The 25,437-nt window shown below is 46.6% G+C and overlaps 1 protein-coding gene across 1 annotated transcript in view; it reads left to right on the top strand.

Moving 5' to 3' along the window:
* Window positions 1-890: 890 nt before the first annotated feature.
* LOC111138635 (membrane bound O-acyltransferase domain containing 1) overlaps window positions 891-25,437 on the top strand; it is a 114,033-nt gene continuing 89,486 nt past the window's right edge. Inside the window, exon 1 of the mRNA XM_022490666.1 lies at window positions 891-1,167. Within this exon, the coding sequence (XP_022346374.1) occupies window positions 1,072-1,167 (96 nt within the window). The 5' untranslated portion in view covers window positions 891-1,071. The remainder of the gene's footprint in view (window positions 1,168-25,437) is intronic.

Genomic DNA, 25,437 nt, shown 5'->3' on the forward strand with positions numbered 1-25,437 from the left:
CCTGGGAAGAATCTTCAAGACTTTCATGACTCTCGAAACCCATTAATCAACCTAAACAGTTTTCCTAAGTGCCAGTGATACATTTGTCTCCGTCTGGGGACAGAGAGGAAGTGTCTCCCTTTTGAGAACCTGTGCACGAAATAATGTATCAGAATGCACATAATAGAAACACCGTTTCTTACAGAGGTCAAATAATTCTCATTCCAAAGGGACGGGAGGGAATGATCAGACGCGAGCAGTCCTCTGCATTTGCTGGTGGGACCCAGAGCAGGGTGCAGGCAACTCTGTCTTGTGCTGAGGAACGTGAAACGAGGGAGTCTGGGTGCCTGGGCGCTGGCTAGCAGCCCGGGGGGCTCCTTGGGCTTCCAGGGGCGGGCGGGTTAACCCTCTGCAGCAAGGACTGCAGGGGAGAAACCTCGAAAGGAAAGCGCAGGAAATGCTAGCGGGCGCGGGGACAGGGAAGGGGGGCTCCGAGACTGCAGCCAGACCAAAACAGGGTGGGGCCCCGGGGGGGGGGTCCCTGGGGAAAGGCGCCCGCCCGGGTGACCGGGTGGAGGTGGCCTCGCTGGGCGGGGAGGCAGGCCGGCGAGCTGGGGAGGAAGAAGGGGACCGGCGCCTCCCGCCCCCCGGGGCTGCCCGCCAGCAGCCGCAGGGCGAGGCCACTGCGCCCGCTGGCGTCGCTTTCGCTCTCCGGGTCGGCCGGGGTTCGGGCCGGGCTGGGCGGGCCCGGCGGCGCGCGGGGCAGGGCTCCGCTTCCCCACTTTTCCTCCCTCCCTCCCTCCTCCCGGGGCCGTCCTGGCGGCCGAGCCAATGAGCGGCGAGAGGAGGAGGGCAGCGGGAAGCGGAGCGCGCGGGGCCGCGGCCCTCCTACCGCGCCCGCGGCCGCCGCGCAGCGCCAAGTTTGCGCCCCGGGAGTTTGCGCGTGTCGCGGCCGCCGGCCTGGTCGCTCGGTCCCGGCGAGGGGGGCGGACGCGCGTGCCTGGGGCAGCCGCCCGCGAGCGCTCGGGCTGGAGGACGGCGAGCGGGGTGGCGCGGGCCTGGGCCGGGGCAGCCGCCTCCCGAAGATGCAGGATGGCAGCAGAGCCGCCGTCCAGCCTCTCCTACCGCACCACGGGCTCCACCTGCCTGCACCCGCTCAGCGAGCTCCTGGGCATCCCGCTGGACCAGGTAACGGCGTGCGGCCTGGCCGCGGCGGGGGCGCGGGCGGGGGCGCAGGGACCCTCCTCCCGAGCCACTGCGGGCGTGCGGGCTGGGGGGACATTTTAGCCCCAGCGCGCCCCTCACCCCAAGCAGACTTTATAGCTACACACACTCGACAGGTGGCCTTTTTTCTGACGTGATGTTTTTGTCTTGTAAACGAGAAAAAAAAATTAGTATACCTCGCAAGACAGGTTCAAATGAACTTTTTTTTTTTTTTCTCCTTTTGAGGTTTTGGGTTGGCTCGTTTCCTGTAACCAAGTTCTAAATGTGATAAATGAATCAAGTGTTTTTTTTTTCCATCAGTGTCGTGAAGTCCTTATTATTTTTAATTTAGATATCTCTCCTTAAAAGATAAGCTTGATTAGTCTGTAAGCTCTTGTTTGGCCTTTTGGAACAGAGATTTTAGACTTTGGCGGTGAAACTTTTCAGATCTGGGGGGTGACAGTTACGTTGTACCATGTGCGGTGTCCATCGGAAAGGGAAGAGTTGCGCAAGGACAGTGGTTTTCCGAGGGGCTTTCCTCGACTCATGGGGCTTATCCTTGAGGTCCCAGGCTCCTGAGTGAGTTCGGTTAGTGGGAGAAGAGAGGCACGTGGAAGTTGGTTGGACTGTCCAGGAATTGTCTGCTACTATTAGAATAGAAAACAGCAGTAATTCCTGGTAAGAAAGCTGCCTGAGGGTTGAGGCTGTCTTACTCATTTTCTTGTCTCTTTAGGTGCTGGAAGTATTTCATAATGAGTCAGTAAACACACGTTAATTTAAATGGAATGGGGGATGGGGTGGGCGGGCTGGACCACTGCCTTCTTACTCGGTTTCATACTGAGTTTTGCTTTGGGTTTCTCCCTTTGCTTTTTACTAGTGACTTTTTTTTTTTTCTTTCTTTTCCAAATGGGAGTATACCCTCCCGCTGCCCTCTCCACTCACCATTCCTTCTGCAAGGAGGAAGTGAGAGCTGGCTGTTTGCCTCAGTCAGATGCTGTTTACTGAGCCACTCTTCTACCTGGCTCACTCCAAGGATGCATGGGGAACTCCACCTCTCCCCAGCCGTTTGCCTGCCCCTCAGTTGCAAAATCCAGAAAGCTAACAAATTGGGAGAGGTATCAGATGCTAGCTGGTGCTTCTGTAAATTACTCTTCAATTTGTAGTGAGAAAGGGAGAGACCCAGGGACCTGGGGAAAAGCAGAGAGATACTAGCAAATTCTTTTTCTCTGAAACTACCCTAACTTCCAGCTGAATTCCCTTAAGGGGAGTGTGTTTTGTACTTAACCCCTCCAGCCCCATCCCCACCCCCCATCAGAATTTATTTTAATTGCATTTTCTGTTTTAAGCTGTTTGGCACTGCTAGAGAGAGGAATCTAGGGAGGCTTTTTGTCTGGAAAGGAGTAGTTGGGGGACCCCGACAAGCCTGGGAGGTGCCCTTAAGTGCTTTTAAACTGCATCTACCCCCTTCCCAGGTTCCTGGATTTCTGTCAAAGGAACCCTGTTTTTAATTTATAAGAAAAAGAATAAAAGAGCCTTAAGGATGTTCAAGGCTGGGAGAAAGGAATTTCTGGGAGAAACTGAAGGAGAAATGTGGGTGATCCGCAGGAAGGAGCCGGGCGATCTCTTTGATCTTCCCATGGCCCCAGCAGCCTCCAGCAGGCTCCGGTCCGAGTGACTCTTGGTGGAGAGAAGCACGTATAGGGCAATGCCCCACATCGCTCATTTAAGGCCTGGGGAAAAATCCCAAACCATAAATAATGTGGTTTGAGGCTAAATTGTGGCTTGGGAATTTGGAAGCTTGAAGTGTTTTTCTCCCTCACGCTTTCAAGGGCTTTTTAAGGTCTTCGATTTCTTAGACCTGCTCTGCCAGTAAACTTCTGTTGTGACTGCCTGCTGGTGTTGGACCTCTCGGAGCCCCACTGTCCTCAGGGCTAAAATCAGATCTACATATTGGAGGTGGGAAATTTTATGTAGATATAAAATACTCTACATTGAAAGGTCCTTCATTCAGACAGGGTCCCAGCGGGCAGCAGAATTTAACTCAACGGTTTGCAATGAAGAAACTTACCTGAGCTACTTAGAGGGACATGGGCAGCATTCAGGGGCGGTTCCAGTACCTAAACCTGGAGACAAAGGGGAAAGGGAGGGTATCCCGTGGCCATTGCCCTGTGAGAGCCGCGTCGAGCCCTTGCTGGGATGCCAGTGGGAAGCAGAGCGAAAACCACAGCCCTACTCTTTATCCCACTGCCCTTACGTTTCTTGCCTGTTACCCACAGTGGTCAGACTCAGCCCAGGGGTTGCTGGCCGGGGGTGCCTGGGTAATGCGGTCTACAGGCGCTCCACCTCTGGCCCAGAACTTGGAATAGAAAGGTAGAGCCAGATCTGGAGGACAGTCCAAGGACAATAGCACAGTCCTTAATAAATGTTTGCTTCTGTCCCATTGAAGAGTGACTTGTTATTGGCCAGCAATATGCTAAAAAGGATAAAACACGTACTTCTGGGTACTTAGTAGCTCTTCATATGTCACTGGAAGACACTGAATCTTGTCCCCCCATCTTAACATTTCATGCTCATACTCGTAATTTCTGAATTGAAGGCGCTATCGAGAATGTCTTTGGCTTCTGGGTGTCTCCAAGTGGGGTAGCTCATTATTTTAAATGTCTGCTGAGCCTTCCACATGACTGAAGAACTCTTTTCTTATTTTTCATTTGCTCCCTCCGTTTGTCTGTTCTGTGAGCTCCTGGGGAAAGCTTGTGTGGGATTGTGAGGAAGAGTCTATAGTTTTAGTTTCCACGGACTTCACTGGTCTGACATCCTCCTGAAGATGTTACATGTAAAGTCTCCTCTTTAATTAGAAACGAGTAGAACACAGAATCCAGATGCAGAGGGTAGGAAATGAATGATGGCATAGAAGCCCCCGCTGGTACTGCACAGATGAGTGTGTTGGAAGTTGCATTTCCAAAACCACCGGTCTCTGTCTCTCTAGCAAGTGTGGCACTCTGGTAACTGGTAGGAGTATTCAGAGAGAAAGCTTCACTTACCAGGATAAATTAGATAAGAACTTTTTCTTTCCCTTTTAGAATGACTTGGGGAGTAAAGGATAAGTGTTTTGCCTTATTTTTCAAGTCATCTGCTTGTGCCCTCTCGACTTGCTTGAGGAGCGTGTCATGATGTGCCTTTAACTAACCATAGCTTTCAAAATTTGCAAGACTGATTTAGCCACAGTGATGGATGGATGTTGTTGACCTTGTTAATTTGTGAGGTGTGTGGTCATATCCTAGGAGTTGTGAAAGCCGAGGAAGAAACCGTTTGCTGGCTTAAGGATTTTCCAGTTAAAATGGGAGGGGGGCGGGGAGCTCTGGATGTCAAGGCTATTTGGACGCACAGGTACCCCAGACTTTTGTGTTCTTGCATGAAGTGTCAAATTCAATTCATTGTTGAATTAGGATTCCTTAGGAAAAAATAGCCAGGACATAAGAACTCAGGAGATGATTCTGAGATTAAAGGAGCAAAAGTTTAGGGACACCTGGGTGGCTCAGTTGGTTAAGCGTCTGCCTTCAGCTCTGGTCGTGATCCCAGGGATCCTGGGATCGAGTCCTGCTTCAGGCTCCTTGCTCAACGGGAGCCTGCTTCTCCCTCTCCCTCTGCTGCTCCCCCTGCTCGTGCTCTCTCTCCTTCTCTCCCAAATAAATACATAAAATCTTTACCAACCAACCAACAAACAAAAAAAACCCAGCAAAGTTTTAGGACAATTAATGTAACTTGTGTTACACTTTAAAAGGCTCAATGAACGATGACCTGCTCTAAAGACCTGGCATTTCTTTACTAATGGTGAGACCAGTAGTGAGTTTTGATGATTCCACTGGGGCCTTTGACCACAAGGTTTCTTGCCTGGCCTGGAGCTTTTAGTCACCGGTTGGTTCCTTGTCCATTCTTGGAAAGCCCAAACATCATGTCTCTTCTCACCTAAATCTTGCCCTAGGTTCAAAGTTCAGCTCACATTCCACACTCATTATTCAGTCAATTAAATATTTATCAAATACTCTTAGTGCCAGGTCCCTGGCCAGGTGGTAGAAATATGAGGATGAAAAAATCCAGGTCCCCGTGCCGGAAAAGCTTCTCTACCAATAGAGGAGACAAAGGACCTGTGTAAGTCACAAGGGCTTCGTACTCAGGAGCTCCTGCCGGAGGTGACAGAGGTTGGTAGATGGTGCCTGGTGGAACCCAGAAGGGAAAGCCAGCTGCAGGACATGCCGGATTCCTGTCAAATTTACTCTTTACCTCTGACACACTCCACATTTGACCCTCAGTAAGCATTACCTTCTATTGTGACCCAGCGTGCTGTGTGTATATGCTGAATTTCCAACTCATTTAAAGACTCCTGGAGATAGAGATTTTATCCCTTCTTGTGTTCCAAGGAAGTAGTAGGTACTCAGTGAATATGTGCCATTGGTAACAGATGTGCCGGTGATAATGATTTGCCTTATCAAACTTCAGCACGTGGAAGCTTTTTTTTTTAATAGTTTTATTTTATTTTTTTTTAAAAGATTTTATTTATTTATTTGACAGACAGAGATCACAAGTAGGCAGAGAGGCAGGCAGAGAGAGAGAGGGGAGGAAGCAGGCTCCCCGCTAAGCAGAGAGCCCGATGTGTGGGGCTCGATCCCAGGACCCTGGGATCATGACTTGAGCCGAAGGCAGAGGCTTTAACCCACTGAGCCACCCAGGTGCCCCTGGAAGCTTGTTTTTAAAGCAGACAGCAGATTGGCCTTTGTAGGGGGAAGAGTCCTTTGCCTACCCCACTCCTCCGTGGACGCTGCCTCCAGGTTGTACCCTTGGGTTTCTGACTTGAGCAATCTTCTCCTCACCTTGGGGCTTTCCAGTCCATCCCAGCTCAGGATGGGTGTGGACATATGGCAGGCCATAGACCATCAGCCCTGCAGAAAGCTACTTCAGTTTTCTTTGGGCCTCAGTAGTTCCTGCAAAGTCAGGTTCACTCTCCTCTTAATCTCCCTGTCATTGTCTGATACTGAAAAGGATTGGCTAGCAGGAGAAAAATAATTTGGTGAGACTGCGAACACCTGCAGAGTTTCTGCTGTGTTCCCCAAGGATCACTTGGGGTGTGTTGGGTTGTGATGATTCAAACATGAATAAAATGGGGCCCATCCTCAAGAATCTTGTCGGGCGAGGCAGGGACAGATAGGTTACTCGCGTGCGGTCCCCAGACCAGCATCAGCCTGGACACTAGGTAGAAGAGAACATTCTCTGCCTAGTGCCTCCCACCTGTGGCTCTGAGGGCAGGCACAGCCCTGGGTGGTTTAATACCCCCCACGTCTGAGAACCATGGCTGCACACAGTTAACTGGGATACAAATTATTGGAGTACAGTGGAGGCAGAACGGAGGGAAAGATCTATTCTGGTTTGTTGTGGGGGGCGGGGTGAGGTGTGGTGTTCAGCCTCTCGAGGGTGAGGAAGGGCACACGTGGGTCTTGCAGGATGGAGAATTCGTCAGGCACAGTGGCCAGGAAGAATGGCCCATACAGAGGTGTGGACGAGTGAAACTGTGCTTTGTTCTAGAAACCGCCCACTGAAGCAGGTGGTGGGCTGCTGGGTGCGGACAGCGGGATCTGGGCTGGGGAAGCGAGCAGGAGTCACGTCATGAGGAAGCTGAAGGGCTCTGTGTGGTGTTTGCCTTTATCCTGCCGACCAGGTCTTCTGTAAAGGGCCAGAGGGTTAATATTTTTGGCTTCACAGGCCCTACAGCCTTTCTCGACCTCTCAACTCTGCTGTTGCACGAAAGCAGCCATAGGTAATAAGTGAGTATTGGCTGCACCTGTAGTCTCGTGAAACTTCATTAATGGACTCTTCTGAAATTTGAGTTTCCTATAATTTCTTTTTTTATGGCTCTAGAAAATTAATGTCCTCATTTTTTTTTTCTTTAAAGATTTTACCCATCCATTTGACAGTGAGAGAGCAGGAGAGATCCGAGCACAAGCAGGGGGAGCGGCAGGTAGAGAGAGAGGCAGACTCCCCACTGAGCAGGGAGCCTGACGTGGGGCTTGATCCCAGGACCCTGGGATCATGACCTGAGCTGAAGGCAGACGCTTAACTGACTGAGCCACCCAGGCACCCATTTATGTCTTTTAAAAAAATTTGTATTTAAATTCAAATGAGCTGACGTACATATTATTAGTTTCAGGAGTAGAATTTAGTGGTAAGTCAATTGCATATAATACTACGTGCTCATCACATCGGAGTTTCATATACTCTCTAATGTGTCTGAAAATTTTCTTCTTTTGATTGTTTTCAACCCTTAAAAAATAAATTTTTTTTTTTTTTTTTTTTTTTTTTTTTGAGCAGGCAGGCCACATAAAAACAGGCAGTGGCCTGGGTCTGGCCCGAGGACTGGATTTTGTAGAACCTTGTTAGAGACTCGTTGCCCTTAGAGTTTGGTGCAAGGACTATCATGAGAGTCTATGGTCTGGCCCAAGCTGGGGAATGCAAATGTCAGGATAGAGGGGTCCCCCGCCCCGTCCCCATCCCCATGATCCTCAGGCCAACGGAAATTTAGGGCCACTGCTATCATCAAAGAGAAGGCACTGAAGGACTTAAGTCGTGAAAGGATTTTCATCTTGTGACGTTTTGTGCAGTGGTGTGGGACTCGTGGCTGAAGCCTACAGGGACGGAGGAGCGGCGGGGGTCTGAGGCTGAGTGAGGGCGCAGGGAGTGGAGAAAGAGCCGCCCCAGGTCAGTTTCACGCATTGCTGAGTGTAACCAACCCCCTGAAAATCACACATGTTTAGGGGCACGAGTCTGTGCCAGTGTGTGATTTTTCTCTTTCAGCAGCTCCTTCTAGGAGCAAAAGTAAAACGGTTGGACGTTTGAGAGAAGGTTGCTGGAAAGTTAAGAAGGAAAGGTGTTGAAAGATGCTGACAAGCACTTGGAAGGGGCGGAAATGGGAAGGGAAACAGCCTGAGCTTGCAGGGACGCTGGGAGCAGGTGTAGAGGAAGGGAGGCAGCGGGGGCTGGTGGAGTGCAAGATGCCAAGGGAAGCTTTTCCGGGCAATGACGAAAGTCTGGGTGTGGACGTGGGAGGAGGGGTGACAGTGGGGACTGGGGGGGTTTGGCAGACTTCCTCCCAGAGCAGGTGAACCTGGGGATGGGAGCTGGAGGAAAAGGCTGTGTGGTAGCAAAGCTCTGTAGTTTAATAGACCCTGAGAGCATGAAGCCAGGCTGGAGAGGGCGGTGCCTGTTCCCGGGACAGCAAGCACCTGCTGGTCCCACACCTTCTCTCCGTCTGCGTGAGTCTGGGGGATCACAGGTTTTATTTAAGGGAGGTGGAAGGAGAAAAGTCCAAGGCAGCAAAGCAGAATTTGGAAAAGCGGTGACTTTCTTCTCTGTGCTCCTCTGGGGTAGGGGTCGAAACGGGCAGACACGTGCCTAGAGGCTAGGAGGGAAGGAAGAGAGGTGGGAGGGCACGGAGGGTTTTGGGGTAGAGCAGAGGAGGTCAGAGCAAGGGAGGGAGCGAGGTCGGCAGTGGGATGATGAGTCATGGAGGAGGAGGAAGTCGGAGCGGCAAGTGGGTGCGAGTTGACAAGGGGAGCCGGGGCTGGGCACGAGGGTGGGGATGACTGACAGGCTTCTGGGCAGGTAGGGGTGCCCCCCCGCCCCCCCGGGATGCCGGAGTCCTCAGAAGCCAGTGACCGACCCTGAACACTGCGGTCTTTCCTGGGGCTGCACACTAACGTGGTGGAAAGTTCCTGGGTGGTTCAGGTGGAGGCTGATCTTGGAGGGGGAGGGGAGCCTGCTGAGCCTGAGCTGGTCCGAGAAGGTCAAGCGGTCAGTGCGTGGAGGGCCGGGCTCTTGAGCAAACTCCGACTTCCACAGAATTGAGAGGACATGGCCGGTGGAGTTGGGGGCTGTCCTCAGTCCAGCCCTGAAGGAGAGCGAGCTGTCCATTCTAGGGGACTCAGGGGGAGTCCGGGAGTTGGGTGGCCCCACTGGAAAGTGCTGACCAGTGTCACAGTCTGGTGACTCAATTTGACAATAATTAAAGGGAGGACAGAGAGAGTGCAGACGTGACCATTACTTCCTGGCATTTTAAGCAGAGGCCTGATGGGTCCTGGAGCTTTAGCCTTTCCGCTGTGGAACAAGAGGTGGCTTGGCACAGCCTGGCCTCAGTTTACCTTTCTGGCTTAATGACACCAACAGCCTATAACTGGAATGCTTGTGCTGTCAGACATCCAGTCGGCTGCTCTGGGTCCATTATCTCATTTAACTGGTACGACCGCCCTGAAAGCTAGGCCAGATGTTTCCATTTAAGCAGTGGGCCTATGGCGCGTGAGTCACTGGCCCGCAGTCCTGAGGCTGGAAAGGGACCAAGGTGGGACTTGAACCCAGGACCGTCCGATGGCTGTGCTCCGAGGCACTGCGCTGCAGGCCACCCACCGCTTACTTCCCTGTGCTCGGTGCCGTCACCCCAGCGGACTGTTGATTTTGTGCACCTGCCGGCTTCCTGCCCACACCCTCCCTTCTCTGTGCGCCTAGTCCTTCCCTCTTCTCATGTCCTAGCTCACCTCCTGCTGCTGCCTTGTCTCTGCCTCTGCTTCAGGGCCGATGTGGAAAATTCTTTTTTTCTGTCTCTCCACAGCACTCTGCATACCACACAGTGGGTCTTACTTACTTCGATGTGTATCGGTCTTTCTGCCTGCCTGACTCTGGGAGGCTTCCTTCAGTAGCTGCTCATTAAACACCGTGTGCCAGTGCTGGGTTAGAATGGGGATGCTGAGATTAGTGAGGTCTGTGTCCCCGGCCCAGCCAGGCACGGGGTAGTGGGGGTTCCTGGGAGCTGCCGCTATAGGAGGACAAGGGGAAGGTGCTGGGCTGGGGCTGCGTGGGACGGGCAGAATATTCCAGGAAGAGGAAGCCGTTTCAGCAAAGGTACTGAGTGAGATTCGGCTGGAGAAAAGATGCACGTTCTTTGTGGACAGCGACTGAGGATGAACCTTCGTCGTCGTCTTGGTGTGCTTCGTACAGTGCAGGAATTTAATAAATGTTTGTTGAAGTGGAATTTTATTTACATTCTTGCATAGGAATGAAGGAGTAAATTAAGTTAGACTTGGGAGCTAATTCACCTTACCAACCGGTTAGGTCTGGTATCTCGTTATTTGGCACGTGCATTTCAGTTGATAGGCCTGATTTCTTTTTTCTTTTTCTTTTTTAAAGATTTTATTTATTTATTAGAGAGTGAGAGAGAGAGTGAGATCACGTGGAAGGGGGAGAAGGGGAGAGGGAGAGGCAGACTCCCTGCTGCGCAGGGACCCCAGTGTGGGACCCCATCCCCGGACCCTGGGATCACGACCTGAGCCAAAGGCAGACGCCTAACCGACTGAGCCACCCGGGCGCCCCAATAAGCCTAATTTCTGACACAAAAGTTAACAGAAGGCCCAGTTGCTGGTAGCTGAGGGTCAGGCTTGGCTTGTTTAAATATAAAATTCTCTGTTCCCATTTTCATCACCTGGGGTTGATGTATGCATCCCTTGGAGTTATAAAGGCAGATATTAAGGTCAGTTTGGGGCAGGCTTTCTCAGAATCGTGTGAACGACACGGGGACGTCTCCTTTAGCAGCCTGTGGTCAAGTCCCATGTGTGAAAGGTGCCCTGTACCCAAGAACATTGAAGAGTTTTGCAGCACGGCCTCCGAATTCCATTTATCAAGAAAGATTTCTGAAAAAGATTCTGTCCCAGGAGATACAATCTGGAAACATGTTTTGTAGCAGCGACTTGTAAAAGGAATTCACAATGTGTAATTTAATAACAGTACTTGGTGGTGTGCTTTCCAGAAGCTTTCTATTTTAAGTAAGTCCACCCTTTCAGTAAACAAGATAAAGGCGAAACTTGCTGCAGTCTTATAAATGGCGATTTCTAGCAGTTTCTCCAAGGATCGGTGTCATCCGTGGGAATAGTAACTTCATGTAGTTTATACTGGTTAAAAATGTGTTTTGCTGAAAGACCACCATCCCTTTGAGCTTATGAAACTTGACTACTTACCAACACGATGAACCCATTAAGCCGTTTGGAGGGTGTCTTTTAGTTATTCAGAAGATGTGCCCTTGGTGAATCAGGTACCAATCCCCTTATGACAGTGGGGTTCTGCCCAAACTTTTTTAAAAAATTTTTTTTTTCTCAAAGATTTTATTTATTTATTTGACAGATCACAAGTAGGCAGAGAGGCAGGCAGAGAGAGAGAGAGGAGGAAGCAGGCTCCCCACTGAGCAGAAAGCCCAATGCGGGGTTTGATCCCAGGACCCCGTGACCATGACCTGAGCCGAAGGCAGAGGCTTTAACCCACTGAGCCACCCAGGCGCCCCTCTCCTAAACTTTCTACAGTTGTGAGTGGTTAATCTTTTATGCGTTAGTAATATCGATCTGATTCAAAGGAGGGTTTGGAAAGCCCACGTCAGCATTAAAGCAATTTTAAGGGTTGAATTCAGATTTCTGTGCTGATAATGGTGGGGATTTCCCAGTCTTCTTATTACAAATATTCCATTCTCAGGTGTATTAACCAAACGACAGCTCTGAGCTGGGGTTCTAGTGCCATTTGCAAAAGAGCAGGTGGGGGTGGTTTGGGGGTACATTTGAACAGTTTTTGCTCAGGCGGTTCTGACTTCTTACTTCAAACAAGGAAGGAAAGTGAGAAAGACTGGGGCTTGTCTCCCCCCAGAGGCCCCCGGTGCCTCATTCATCATGTGAACCAGTCAGCAGGGGGATTCAGCAGAAGGTTGGTAAGGCCTAGAGGAAGTCGCTAAATTCAAAAGACATTTTGCGACATTCCATGAAGTGGTTTAACTGTGAATGCCACTTTATTTTTTTTCCCCTTGGCATTATATTTTACTCTTTGTTTTTATTTAATTTTATTTATTTATTTAAATCTTAAAAATCATTTTGAACTCATTCATATTGTGTTTTTTCTTTTATGTGAGTACGGTTAAAAAATTAGTTTTCTGAGGAGATAGCTTATATACTTAGCATCAAAATCACACAAAAGAGGATATAGTGAAGGGTGCCCCCCTCTCCTTTGCAGCTGCCTGGATCCCCTCCCTGCTGACCACCAGTGGCATCCTTTCAAGGCAGGCTCTGAGTCCATGTGTACAGGATTTTTTTTCTCTGTTTTTCTGATAGTGTACAGCTCCTTGCTTTTTTTTTTTTTTTTTTTTTAAAACTTAACAGTGGTCTCTTAGGGAGCGATTCGTATCTGTATATACAGAGCTTTTGTGACATTTGACTTCCTTTCTGCCTTTTACTGAGAGTTCTGTTTCTGTGTTTCCAGGAACAGCCTTATCCCTTAGCCAAGGCTGACAGTATTGGTGGTGGTGGGTGAGGAGGTTGGAGAGGGGTCTTTCCTCTGCTGGCACTGCCTCCTCTGTTTTCATTCCCAAGGACTGTGGTATTAAATAGAAAAATTCCACTGAGTGAATTTAAAGATCGAATTGGCGGTATTCAGCCTTTCATGAATTGGGCAGTATCTCATCTGCAACAGAAAGGACCCAACCTGTGCCGACCTATGGGGAAGGAAAGATTTCTCTCTTTTTTTTTTTTTTTTTAAAGATTTTATTTATTTATTTGACAGAGAGATCACAAGTAGGGAGAGAGGCAGGCAGAGAGAGAGGAGGAAGCAGGCTCCCTGCCGAGCAGAGAGCCCGATGCGGGGCTCGATCCCAGGACTCTGAGATCATGACCCGAGCCGAAGGCAGCGGCTTAACCCACTGAGCCACCCAGGCGCCCCGGAAGGAAAGATTTTTAAATGCAGAAAGGGAGGGGGGCAGAAAAAGGAAATTATTAGCAAAGAATGTGATGTTTCAGGTAAAGTCTTCTTCCTAAGAGGATCAGAAGGGTCTCTAGTGCTGACCAGGTAATGCCAAGTTGATTGGTTTAGGTTTGCATTTAGGTTTGCTTTCCTAGGGAGTTGAAACTGCGCTTAGGTTAGATGTTAAATCTTTGCTGATTGGGGCTTAGCACAGGTGACTCCAATTTGGGCCTGTTCTCTTCTTTATAACAATGGAGAGCACCTAGGGCCCCTTCCAGTGACTACATGTGGTGGGGAGAGAGATTGGGGTTTGTTTCCAGTTTCCCCTCAGATGGAGAGAAGAACGCTCTGGACTGAGGCATGAGACTGTGAAAGATTCCTGCGGTCCTTGAGTCCCAGGGATGGAAATGGCTCTGCCTCTAACCAGCCAGGCATCGGCTGCACTTCCCCAGACCTTTTGGTATGCCCAGCTGCTGGAAACCTATTTAGCTCCAAAGGTCTGTGATTGCAGAATCTTCAATAGTAGCAAGGAAGGCTTGGATTTACATCACAAAGAAATGCTTTTTGAGTGTAAACCCGGCAAACAGAGGCTCTTTACTTACCGCTTTTTAGTGGATGAATCTTAAAGGATTATACATACATATTTTACTTTATTTCTGCAAATGAATTGTGTGCATTTTGGTGCATGTTGGCTGAAGTGAGTTAACCTTTGGGGTTCTGGAATCATCTCTCTTCTCTCACCTCTGTTGGGGTGGAAGAAATTTTCTCTGCCCTTCACAGACCTTCTAGCTGGACTAAGAATCAAATTGACATGAGACAGATTAATAGGAGACAATCAAATTTAATAGCGTAAGTACAAGGAATCCACACAAATATGGAAATTCCAAAGACAGGCCACATGAAACCTATATGACTTGCTGAGCTAAGGAGAGGGGTAGGGTCTGGAGAGTAAAAGGGGAAGAAGACCATTAGCAGGAAGGTGAGGAGATGGTGGGAAACAGAATTTGCCCTGGAATGCAAATGAATTTCTTAGGTAAAGAGGAATCTCTGTTAATAGCTCTTTTCCTGGTACCAGCTGTCTTTTCCAATGTAAATTTAGGCAATAGAAGCGGAGGTAAGAGCTTTCCCTACACCTGCTGGGTTTTGATTGCTTTTAACTCGTAATAATTTTCATGCCAAAGTGCACATCTTGGGGCTGGCTGCTCTTGGCCACCACACCCCTTGTTAGAACAAGATCAGAATTTAGGAATGTGTGTGCTTTATTCTAGAAAAGTGATCGTGTAAAGGAGAGCTGCTATTTCTTGTCCACTGGAGCTGTTGAGCTGTATGTCTTCCCTTCTCTGTTCTTCTCCGAACAATACATGTTCTCTTGTCTGTAGACGCTTTAACAAAAGGGAAGCAAACAAACATTTATATGAAATTATATTCAGAGAGTCATCTTATGCAAATGTGGAGGAAAGGACAAAATGATTTTTAAATTTTTTTAAATGTAAAGTGCCTGTGATGTGGGAAACAAAGGCCAAAAAAAAAAAAAAAATTAAATTTCCTTACTGCATACAACCCATTGACAAGTCCTTGAAACAGAGTGACCTTCCTTTGGGAGCTCAGCTGCCTGATGTTGACACTTTGCTAAGGGCAAAAGGCAATCTTAGCCCACCCCCCCAGGATCCTGTAAGTCTACTTTAACATGTAAAAATTCCTTTGGAAACTTCCTTTATCCCTCTCCACTCCCTCTTCGCACCCCAAGATATCTGTTAGCAATCATCCTGCAAGCATATGGCCCACTGGTATACATCCGAAGGGTCTCATGACCAAGGTTTACTAGATGAAAATAAATGACCTTTTCCTAACAATAGCTAGCCCCCTCAAGGTCCTGGGAACCGTATTTCCAAAATACCTTAAAGGTTTGTGCTGTCCCTAACTCCCTCCCAACTTGAAAGTTATAATGAGTCACTTGTCACAACCCCAGTGCAGCTCATTCTGCCCACAGGTCCTGTCCTCGTGCTTTAATGAAGCCACCTAAAGATGTGTCAAGAGTTCTTTCTTGACCACTTGCTCTGGACATATCACCCGGAGGTGGAGTTTACAAAAGGATATGGTAGTAGACCATCCTACATTTATTTTCATAATCTCTGCCTCACTGAGTTAACACTTACCTCAGTTTTATCGTTAGCTTTACTAAGTTGCAAGACTTAAGTTGACTAATGTGGTTTTTATCTTTCTATTGAAGTAGTTGAGTGTCTTTAGACCTGCCTTTATCTGATTGCCAGTTCGGTTATCTTAATTTGAAAGAAGGGCAAAATGTGGTTGTAAACGAAAAAGAATCATTTCATCAAGATTTAGGGTAGAGCTCAATTTCTTCATACCAATGAATAATGAATTTTGAGTTTGCATCTTAGCTGGGTGGAATTGTAGGGAGAATTTGAAGACAGGTAATGAGCTATAAAACAATTTAGAAATTGAACACTTACAAGTTTTTTTTGTATTTTTTTTTTTTTTTAAGATTTTATTTATTTGTTTGTGGGAGAGAAAGAGCGAGCATGAGTTGGAGACAGGGAGAGGCAGAAGCAGGCTCTGCACTGAGCAGGGAACCCGATGTGGGGCTCGATCCCAGGACCCTGAGATCACGACCTGAGCTGAACAAAGGCAGACACCCAACCAACTGAGCCACCCAGATGCACCCTGACTTATGAGTTTTTATGAGAGCTGGAAAACCCTATCTTGTGTACTTGGCAAACTTCAAACATTTATTGGAGTAATGTGTGTCTAGCTGTGGTCCTCTGTTGCAAAGCTTCCAGAAGAATTGGAATGTTAGAGAAGAGTGATGAAAATGGTCATAAGAACAACTTCACTTCACAATTATGTGGACACTGCTGAACAAAAGGGAAAAAACCCCACAGAGTGTGGAGGGGCCCTCAGTAAAAACCTTAAAATGCTGGTTAGGTGACCGGAGGTGGGGTACACCCTAACGCAACTCATTTCCCCCAAGAAGGCCTTGAATGTGGTTGCCTCGGAGAGCTCCTTTGTTGTGTTATTTTGTAATTAGCCCTCATAAGCTCTAGTGGAAATAACAAGGGTGTCAGCAGTATTTTAGGAAATGACTTGCACATCTTTTAAAGACTGCCCTTTGCTTTGTTGTAGATGGAGCACGGTTTTTAACTTTTTGTTTTGGAGTAATTTTTGATTTACAGAAAAATTGTAATGATACCCCAGGGAGTTTTTATTTATGCCTCAGCCAGTTTTCCCCGGGGTCAGCATCTTACATTACCCTAGTACATCTGTCAAAACTAAAAAAACATGGGTATGTAACTATTCAATACATGGAATTTATTAAATTTTCGAATTTCACCAATTTTTCCACTAATGTGCTCTTTTTTATTCCAGGAACCGGTTGGTAACTTGCAGTTCACCCTGTTGAAGTGTACAGTTCAAAAAAAATTTTTTATACAGCCACAGACTTGTGTACCCATTGTCATGGCCTAATTTTGGAATACTTTTGTTCCTCCTGCCTCAAAGAAATCCCCATATCATTAGCAGTTCCCACTTCTTCCCAAATCCTACCTCTCCTTGTCTCTCTGCACAGTCCTTGGCAACCACAAGAATGTATTCTTTCTCTGTAAATTTACCTATCCTGGCTGTTTTCTATAAATGGAGTCATACAATATGTGCTTTTTTGTGACTGGTTTGTGTAATTTTCAAGGGTCTTTGGTGAGTTTGGATTGGGTGCAGGCTTTGTTGTATTTTAACTGTGGGGCTATTTTGAGACCCGGATTTAAAGTACAATCCTTTTAAGCAAATCTGGGTTTCCTTCTGCCAGGGCACCTGGGAGCACTCCCAATCCAGGCTTACTTAAATTGCTTTCCTGCTTTGGATTTTTTTTTTTTTTCCTGGCCATACAGGGCATGTAAATTTAGGCCTCCAAACTCTTTCTCAGGGGAGTCTTTGTACATTCTGTCTCTCCACCGAGAGTTGCAGCCCATATAAACACATCCCACTGTCTTGGCTGTGGGAAGAGCGCTTTTCCCTAGTGAGGGGTTGCCTTTCAGGAGTTTAAGAGCAGTCCTGGCTTCGAGACATGTCTTTGCATTATACAGTCTCCATTTCTTCCTCCCACCTCTCCTTTCTCAGCCTGCCTTGTCTCTGGTGCCTAAATTCTAGACTCTTGGGAGCACATGCCAGCGAAACGTCTGATTTCTGCTTTTTTGCATTTCTGCTTTCTTGCATTTCTGGCTTCTGAGGAATTTTCTGACTTTTCCACCAGTTCATCTGAGTGTGAAAATGATCAAGTACGTCAGCATGAGCTCACATTTAGCTTAATAAATACAGTTGGTTTGCATGTAGGAATATTTTCAGGTGTGTGTGTATTCAAGAGTTAGTGTATACACTTTTTCCTTTCACTGTTGGCTGAAAAGGTCTCCAGGGAGTGACAATCCATTAGCAGTGAGTACACTTGTATGCTGAGCTTGGTCTCTAATACCTTTTTCCAGAACAGAACAAAACAAAACAAAACCAAAAAGCTCCTAGTGATGAGAATATTTCAGATTGACATAAGAGGGGTCCCTGGGTGGCTCAGTCGTTAAGCATCTGTCTTCAGGTCATGATGCCAGAGTTTAGGCTCCAGAGACAAAGCAGGTTAAGCATCAGGCTCAGGTCATGATGCCAGGGTCCTTGGTTTGAGCCCCGGATTGGGCTTCCTGCTTGGCGGGAAGCCTGCTTCTCCCTCTCCCAGTCCTCCTGCTTGTGTTCCTGCTCTCACTATCTCTCTCTGTCAAATAAATAAATAAATAATTTAAAAAAATGGACATAGGAGCCCACTGAAAGAGCTTTGAACGACAAAGTAAAGAAGCCTTAGATTATGGAAGTATAAGTTATTGATCTATAATCTATAGATTATAAGCCCAAGTATAAAGCAAACATCAGTGAGTTCATGCTGATATAAATAATTGAATAAGTAAATAAATGGGGGAAAATAGACAAATCTTGCAGAAGAATTCCAAATAATCTTCTTCCCTCAAGGAGGGGATAGTATAACTTCCCACTCCCTGGGTGTGGGGCATGCATCGTGACTTCCTTCCGAAGAGGATGGTATGGAAAGGAAAGGCGGGAGAGAGTAGTTGGACATGCAGGAAGTTAATAAGCCTGACCTCAGCCAAGTGACAAAGGTCAGCATCAACAGTGGTAATTATATCTGTAGCGTGTTACCCCCTTAACATGGTATGGGGAAAGTGACACTTCCATCATCTTGCTTTCCAAAACCCATAACCCTTGTCTAATTATGTCTAATGACCCGAGGAGTACTCCTCAAACCATCAAGGTCATCAAACAAGGAAAGTCTGAGAAACTGTCATAACCAAGTGGAGCCTAAGGAGATAGGACAATAAGCCTAAGGAGATAGATGCAGTGTGGTTTCCTGCATGGGATTCTGGGACAGAGAAAGAGCATTACATAAAAATTAAAGAAATCTGAATAAAGTGTGTACTTTAGTTTACTAGTGTATTACCGTTGGTTCCTTAACTGTGACAAATGTGCCATAAGATGTAAGGTGCCAGTGACACGGGAAACTGTAGGTATATGGAGTCTGGACTGTCTTCACAATTTTTTTTGTAAACCTAAAACTTTTCTAGAAAATAATGTTTATTTAAAAACTGATGCTTTTTATTTTTATTTACTTACTTATTTTTAATTCCAGTGTAGTTAACCTACAGTGTTACCTTAGTTTCGGGTGTATAATATAGGGATTCAGTAATTCTATCACCATGTACTCATCACAAGGGCCCTCTTATTCCCCCCCTCACCTGTTTCACCCATCCCCCACCCTGATGCTTTTTGTACTTAAGCTAGAATTATCAGCTCTCCCGTAACTATAAACATGGAACTCCCCGTATTGTCAGAAACGGAAGTTGGGACCAGTATGGCTTTTAGAGAATTTCTTAGTCAGAAACATGGAAGGAAAACATGCTGTTACACTGGGATGTGTTCGTGCTTTAGAGTTACTTTTTGCTTTAAGGTTGGATTTTTGAAAATCTTTGCGTGCATCTAAGTCACTTCCAGTAAAGATGTGAAGGACTTTTGGTTCATCCTGAATCCTCAGGCTCCTCGTCAGGTAATTTTAATGAATGAATGGTTGTTTCCTAAGATAAATATTTCTCTTCCCATAACATCAGGCAACAGAAACCCCCCTCCCCCCGCCCTGAGCAAAGCTCTCCAGGAGATAGTTCCTCATTAAGTTTTGACCTTGGGGGGCGCCTGGGTGGCTCAGTGGGTTAAAGCTTCTGCCTTCAGCTCAGGTCATGATCCCAGAGTCCTGGGATCAAGCCCCGCATCAGGCTTTCTGCTCAGCAGGGAGCCTGCTTCCTCCTCTCTCTCTGCCTACCTCTCTGCCTACTTGTGATCTCTGTCAAAAAAAAAAAAAAAAAAAAAAGTCTTAAAAAAGTTTTGACCTTGGAAGTGCTATTCTGCTTCTCACTTCTCCATTCAGCAGTACAAGAATCTGTGAAAAATCTGCTTGTAAGGACTGACGGAATACTAGCTATATAAGTGTAGACTGAAGTTGAGACCTCGTTGTGCAGTTGACATTTGGGTTTCCTCTGAGATCTGTCCCGTGAACACACCTGGCTCTTCGGCAGCGGGAGATTGCTGGAATGGACTGTGGGCAGCTGCCTTCTGGGCTGAGAGCTCGTAGTCGTTAGACATGTACTGGGCAAGCCGTCGAGATGTTCTGAGCCTGAGTCCTGGTTCATAAAATAAAGCTAATAATGCCTACAGGAGGGGGTTGTTGTGAATATCAGATGAGGTAGGTGACCCCGGGGAAGGTGTTAGCTGACTGTTCGGGAAACACAGAAGTGTCCTTTGCTGTCATTTCCCCATCGCCAGCTCTGTCCCACTTTTGAATCTAATGGGGAAGAACGCTCGTGTCACAGGGCCGACCTTCAGGGAGGCGGGCGTGGGTGGTGTTCGGCTAATGTCTGATGCACAGGAAGAAAACACTTGACTTTGCAGATGCTAGGGGAGGAAGGAATCTGGATTCTTCAAGGCTGAAAAGATGGGACAGATGAAGTAAGTGAAGGTACAGGTGACAGGTGGCAGCAAAGCTTTTTTTTTGTGGGGGGGGGACCATTGTGAAATGGGAGGGTGGTGATCTAAGCTGGTATATGAATAGGTTTCATGTACCTAGGAAGTGGGAAAGAAACTTTTTATCAGGTAAACATTACTTTTCGACTGAAAGGCTGGGGTTGTTAGTTTGGGTGTGTTCGTAGCCCCCAGAATGGGTTTGCATGTGGGAATATTAGGAAAGTCACCTGTCTTCTAAAGCAGACACTGAGGCAGTATTTTATTTATCAGACAGGTGGGTATATAAAAGATACAATTTCTTTCTATCTCTTCTGATGAAAAGGAAAATACGGCCTAAGCCCCGAGGAGGTATATGGGTCATAGATACCCTGATTCTATCATCTGGCAATATTTCTACTTTCAGCTTCTGGACTTAGTGCTAATCTAGCTATAAATAGAACTTTTTACAATGAGTACTACCTATATACTGTGTTAAATAAACACTCTGCACGAATTCTCTCACGTAAGCCTCACAACACCTTTATGTGGCAAATCACAACCCCCCCCCCCCCAACCCCGTCCCCCATGGAAAACTGCGAAAACATATGTGACTTGTGTGAGATCCCATGGCTGGTCAGTGGCGCAGCCAGATTTCAAGCCAGGAATTTTGGGTTCCGGTGCCGGATCCTTATGCACTCTTGTATTTTTATGTCTAAGGGTGTGACATGTAGCCTCAAAACAGGAGTGGTTAGGAGAGTATTTGGGAAATCTGGGAATGAACTAGAACACAAAGTTTGGCAAGTGTCCCATTTGGCTTGTGCAAATGGTGCCATGATCCGGGGAATATGTTTTGCTCTCCGGTCCAAAACAGGAGATACTATGCGAGGACCGGTGATCCCCGTCTGCTCTGCGCTTGGGCAGGCACAGCCCCCACAACCCCGGGTGTTTAATGCTGGGTGTCAGCTTTTAAGAAGAACATTGGGAAACTGAGGTCTGGCTGACAGAAGGTGAACAGCCTTGTACCTAGTTCACATGGGGATCATTGAAGGAAGAAGGGGCATTTAACTTAAAGAAAAGGCTTACGTATGATATGATCGTGGTTTTCAGATATTTGAAGAATGTGATTATGCTGTGTCCTCAGCAGAATTAAACTCACAGGACAGAAACTTTAGGGAGGTGGGTTTCCATTCATCTTAAAGTTCACTATTACTGAGAGTTGTGTAGATAAAAGAATTGATGACCCTTGGAGCTCATGAGTCCCCCGTCTCTGGAAGTATTCAGGCAGAAGCTGTATGATGATTATTCCCATCATCAGGAGCTATGCCCTTCCTTCCTGTTGTCCCTACCTGCAGGCCCTGAGTCCTGTTTCTTACCCAGCTGCCACCCCACGTGATTCTCGTTTTTGTATTAATTGACAAAATAAGTCAGTGGTTTAAGGAGCAGCCTTTCTCGGTGGGCATTTAAAGATCACAAGATCCGTAAATGTTAACCAGCAGAATAGTTAGATCAAATCATGGTATTTTCAAGCTATGGAACCATAGACAACTATTAGAGAGAATGAAGGCGAATTTGAAAGATGTCCGACACATTGAATAAAAGGAAGTTGTTGAACAACATGTATATTATGATCTCATGTCTCATTTAAATTGAAAAAAAAAATCAAAATGCTCCTTTCTCTTTGTCTCTCTCTCCAATTGTGGAATGATAGTTACCAAAATGTAGCTAGTGGTCACAGTGACCTTGACCCTCCAACATTGGGAGGACCAAGGACACTTTAAAATTTTTATATCTCTATTTAAAAACAAAACAAAACAAAACATAGTATTTTGGCAGTTAAAAACCTTGAAAGGAAAGAGGAGTGACATAGTTTTGTGAAGTAATAGTGTGCCGTGGTGGTTGCTTTGGGGCTATCCCAGTCACGAAGCCCATAGACTTGTGGAGAAAGGTGTCGGGAGAGGAAGATGGAGTTGTCACACACTTGGGAGTCCCAGGGATCTTGGCAAATGGGACTGCATTGGACAGGAATGAGGAAACTGGACAGAGGTTGACTAACAAGGTGAAACAATGTCACTTTTGCTTGAGCCTTATTAAGATGAGGGCAGGATTTCAAAAATGAGATGTCCTGAAGGGAAAGTGAGCTGTGAGCGATCAGAGCCAAGAAGATGGAGGTTTGGACATCACCAGCAGCATCTGAGGGCAGATGAGGCCAGGAAAAGACGTAAACTTGGGGGGGGGGGGAGAGGGGAGCCGAGACCGCAGAGACTCGCCCTGGCTAGTGCTCCCACTGGGCATGCGTGGAGGAGCCAGGAGGGGCAGATTAGGAAAGGGAATTTAGACTAGTAGCTTGGAAATGGGTGAGGATGGAAGGGGTGTTGCAGGGCCCTCAGGTGGGAGGAAATGGACATATGTGTAGACCAGTCGTGAGAGCAATCTGGTGACTTTGGAAGAGACAAGAAATAATGGCAGGAACGATCAAGGGGAGTTTGCTCATTGTTTTTTTAAGAGGGGAGTTGTTCATGTTTGAAGACAGCAGTGAGGTTGCGACCTGGGGAGAAGAAGCTGATAGATGTGGGGGGCACCCAGTGGATTAAATGTGAGGCCGTCAGGTCAGCTGAGGACAATGACAGAAGTTCTCTTCTCTACCCAGGATGGGGATGGGGGTGGCTTGAGTTATTTCAAGGTGGAGACGGAAGAAGGTGGGGGGGCTCCTGCTGAATAACCTTGGATTTGGTTTTTGGGTGAAAATACGAAAACTAATTTACCAGGGGTGTCTGGGGGGGCTCAGTTAGTTATGCATCTGATTCTTGACTTTGGCTTGGGTCATGATCTCAGGGTCCTGGGGTTTAGCCCTACATCGGGCTCTGTGCTCAGCAAGGAGCCTGCTTGAGGCGTCTCTCTCTTCCTCTGCCCTTCATGTTCTCTTTCTTTCTCTCTAAAAGAAATACATCTGGAAAAAAAACACAACCCTAATTTATCAGTATTTATTGTTCAGAAAGAGTGAAGTGGACGGGAGCCATCAAAAGGGTGAAATGGGCTCCAAGTGTCCAAAAGACTTAGGGCATCCTAAGGGCCTAAGGTATTCTAAGGCAGTTCAAACTGTCTGTGTTTTATGGCACTTAATTCCCAAACAGTGGTCACTATCGGTATTACGTGTAAGTGGCTTTTTAAACACAGGGATGCCTGGGACCCACCCCGATCGTTAGGAGTCCCAATTTCCCAAGAAGTCCCAGTCTTAGCCTACCGTGTCTTGTTCCTCCATGACTCCAAGCCATCTGTGACTACCCCTCAGTCCCTTTCCTCTGGGTGCTGTTCCGGTTCACAGGGTTGCCTCTAACTCACGCTTCCTGTGGTGTTCCCATTTTATTTATTTATTTTTTATTTAATTATTATTTTTTTAAGATTTTATTTATTTATTTGACAGAGATTACAAGTAGGCAGAGAGGCAGGCAGAGAGAGAGGAGGAAGCAGGCTCCCTGCTGCCCATTTTACTTTTAAACATGGGGAGAAAGCCAGTGTTCTGTTAAACTTCTTCCCTTCTTGACCTGACCAATGGAAATGATTCTTATTCTACTTACTCATATTAATTCCTCCAGGAGCCTCACTCTTAGTGAAGTGACTCTTTCCTTTCTTCTTTTCTTTGTTGGAGACAGAGATTGCTGAATCTCTTCCAGTTTTGTAAATTATTTAAAAAAGATTTTTTTTAATGAGAATTTGGAACTATTTTCACAGGGGAAGTAGGAAGAAGAAAGGGTGCTCTGTGGGACCGCAGCAGAAACTTGCCCTGGAGAGCACTCGCCCGGAAATGTGTGTGGAAGAGCCATTTAGATACTTGTGCTATATATGTTCCATATATTTTGTTATGGAACTTTCCAGATGATCCTAACGATAATCTTATTTCCTTCCTCCTTTGACAGACAAGATCTAGGCTCACTGAGATTACATTACTTGCCCAAGGACACCCAGTGAGCTAGTAGTAGAAAAGATTGTCTCATACTGACGTCCCTGTGCTTTCCAGTATGGCATGCTTACCCCTTTGTTCATGTCTTCAGAATGAATAAGATGTGTCCTTGGTAAGAAGGCTAGACCTTTGAATGAAATGGTTCTTGCAAATGGAGTTGTGGGCTTTTAAACATTCCAAACAGCTTAGGAATCCTCTTACATCCTGGGGAAGACTTCATGTTAATATCTGAAATGAGCAAATTGTGATGGTCAGAGATGTTTCAGAGGAATAAACAGGTTATTTTTATCCCAAAGATGTTTAAATTTGAAGTAAATATTTCCAAACAACTTGGTACATAGTTTTATGACCCTGTTTACAGGCTGCAGGTTTTGCATAAAGCTCAATGGCTTCTCCTTAGCTTTCCACGTGTCAGAGTGTGGAACTTGTTCAGTTAACTGGAAATTAATCATTGGGAATAATTCAAGGCTCTGTGGTTTTTCTTCTGAATTTCTGGTTAGTTTATTTACTTTCAGAAGTAGATGGCTTTTTTCTCATGTGGTTTTCTGTTCTTAAGTCCCAGACCCAGTTAGAGTTTAAAACCCTTTATGTTGTCTGAGATGTATCTTTGATAGAATGTTCTTGTTTGTGCTACTTCTTCAAGGATGGTTATGCCCCAGGGCACTGCCTCAAAGCCATGGCAGTTCAGGCTGGTGTCTTCGACTCCAGATGCAGAGCAGGAGCCAGCCAGGAAAGAGTTTGTGCAGTAAACTTGTGTCAGACAGCCAAGTTCTTACCCATTTCCTTCCTTCCTTCCTTCTAGCCTCTCTTTCTGCTTCTCACTCCCTCACTGTGGGTTTTAGGAAGGGTGATGAAAATCAGGGCACATGGATTTTTAAGTGCTTAGGATTGGAGAGTGAGGACAGTGGGAACGGTATACCAGAAGCACCATTGGAGATGAACTACCTGCTGGTGCAGCCACTGTGGAGAACATCATGGAGGGTCCCCCCAAAACTAAAAATAGAACTACCCTGTGATCCAGCAATCCCTCTTCTGACTATATACATGGAGGAAATGAAGTCACTATCTTAAAGAGTTATATTCACGCCCCATATCCATTATTGCATTATTCATGATAGCCAAGATGTGAAAACAGCCTAGGTGTCCATTGACGGATGAATGGATATAGAAAATCTGAGATCTAGATAGATGGATACTAGATAGATAGATAGATAGATAGATAGATAGATGTTGGAATATTACTCAGCCAAAAAAGGGAAGGAAATCCTGCCATTTGTGACAACATGGATGAACCTTGAGGACACTGCCAGGTGAGATGAGTCAGACAGAGACAAATACTGTATAGTTTCACTTATGTGTAAATCTGGAAAATCTAGATGTCTGTAATCATGTTGAAAATCTATAGATTCTTGTTCTGGCAGCAGAGGGGGCTGGGGGGAAGA

This window comes from Enhydra lutris, unplaced genomic scaffold (assembly GCF_002288905.1).
Source record: "Enhydra lutris kenyoni isolate GAN:26980312 unplaced genomic scaffold, ASM228890v2 scaffoldscaffold93, whole genome shotgun sequence".
Classification (NCBI taxonomy): Eukaryota; Metazoa; Chordata; class Mammalia; order Carnivora; family Mustelidae; genus Enhydra; species Enhydra lutris.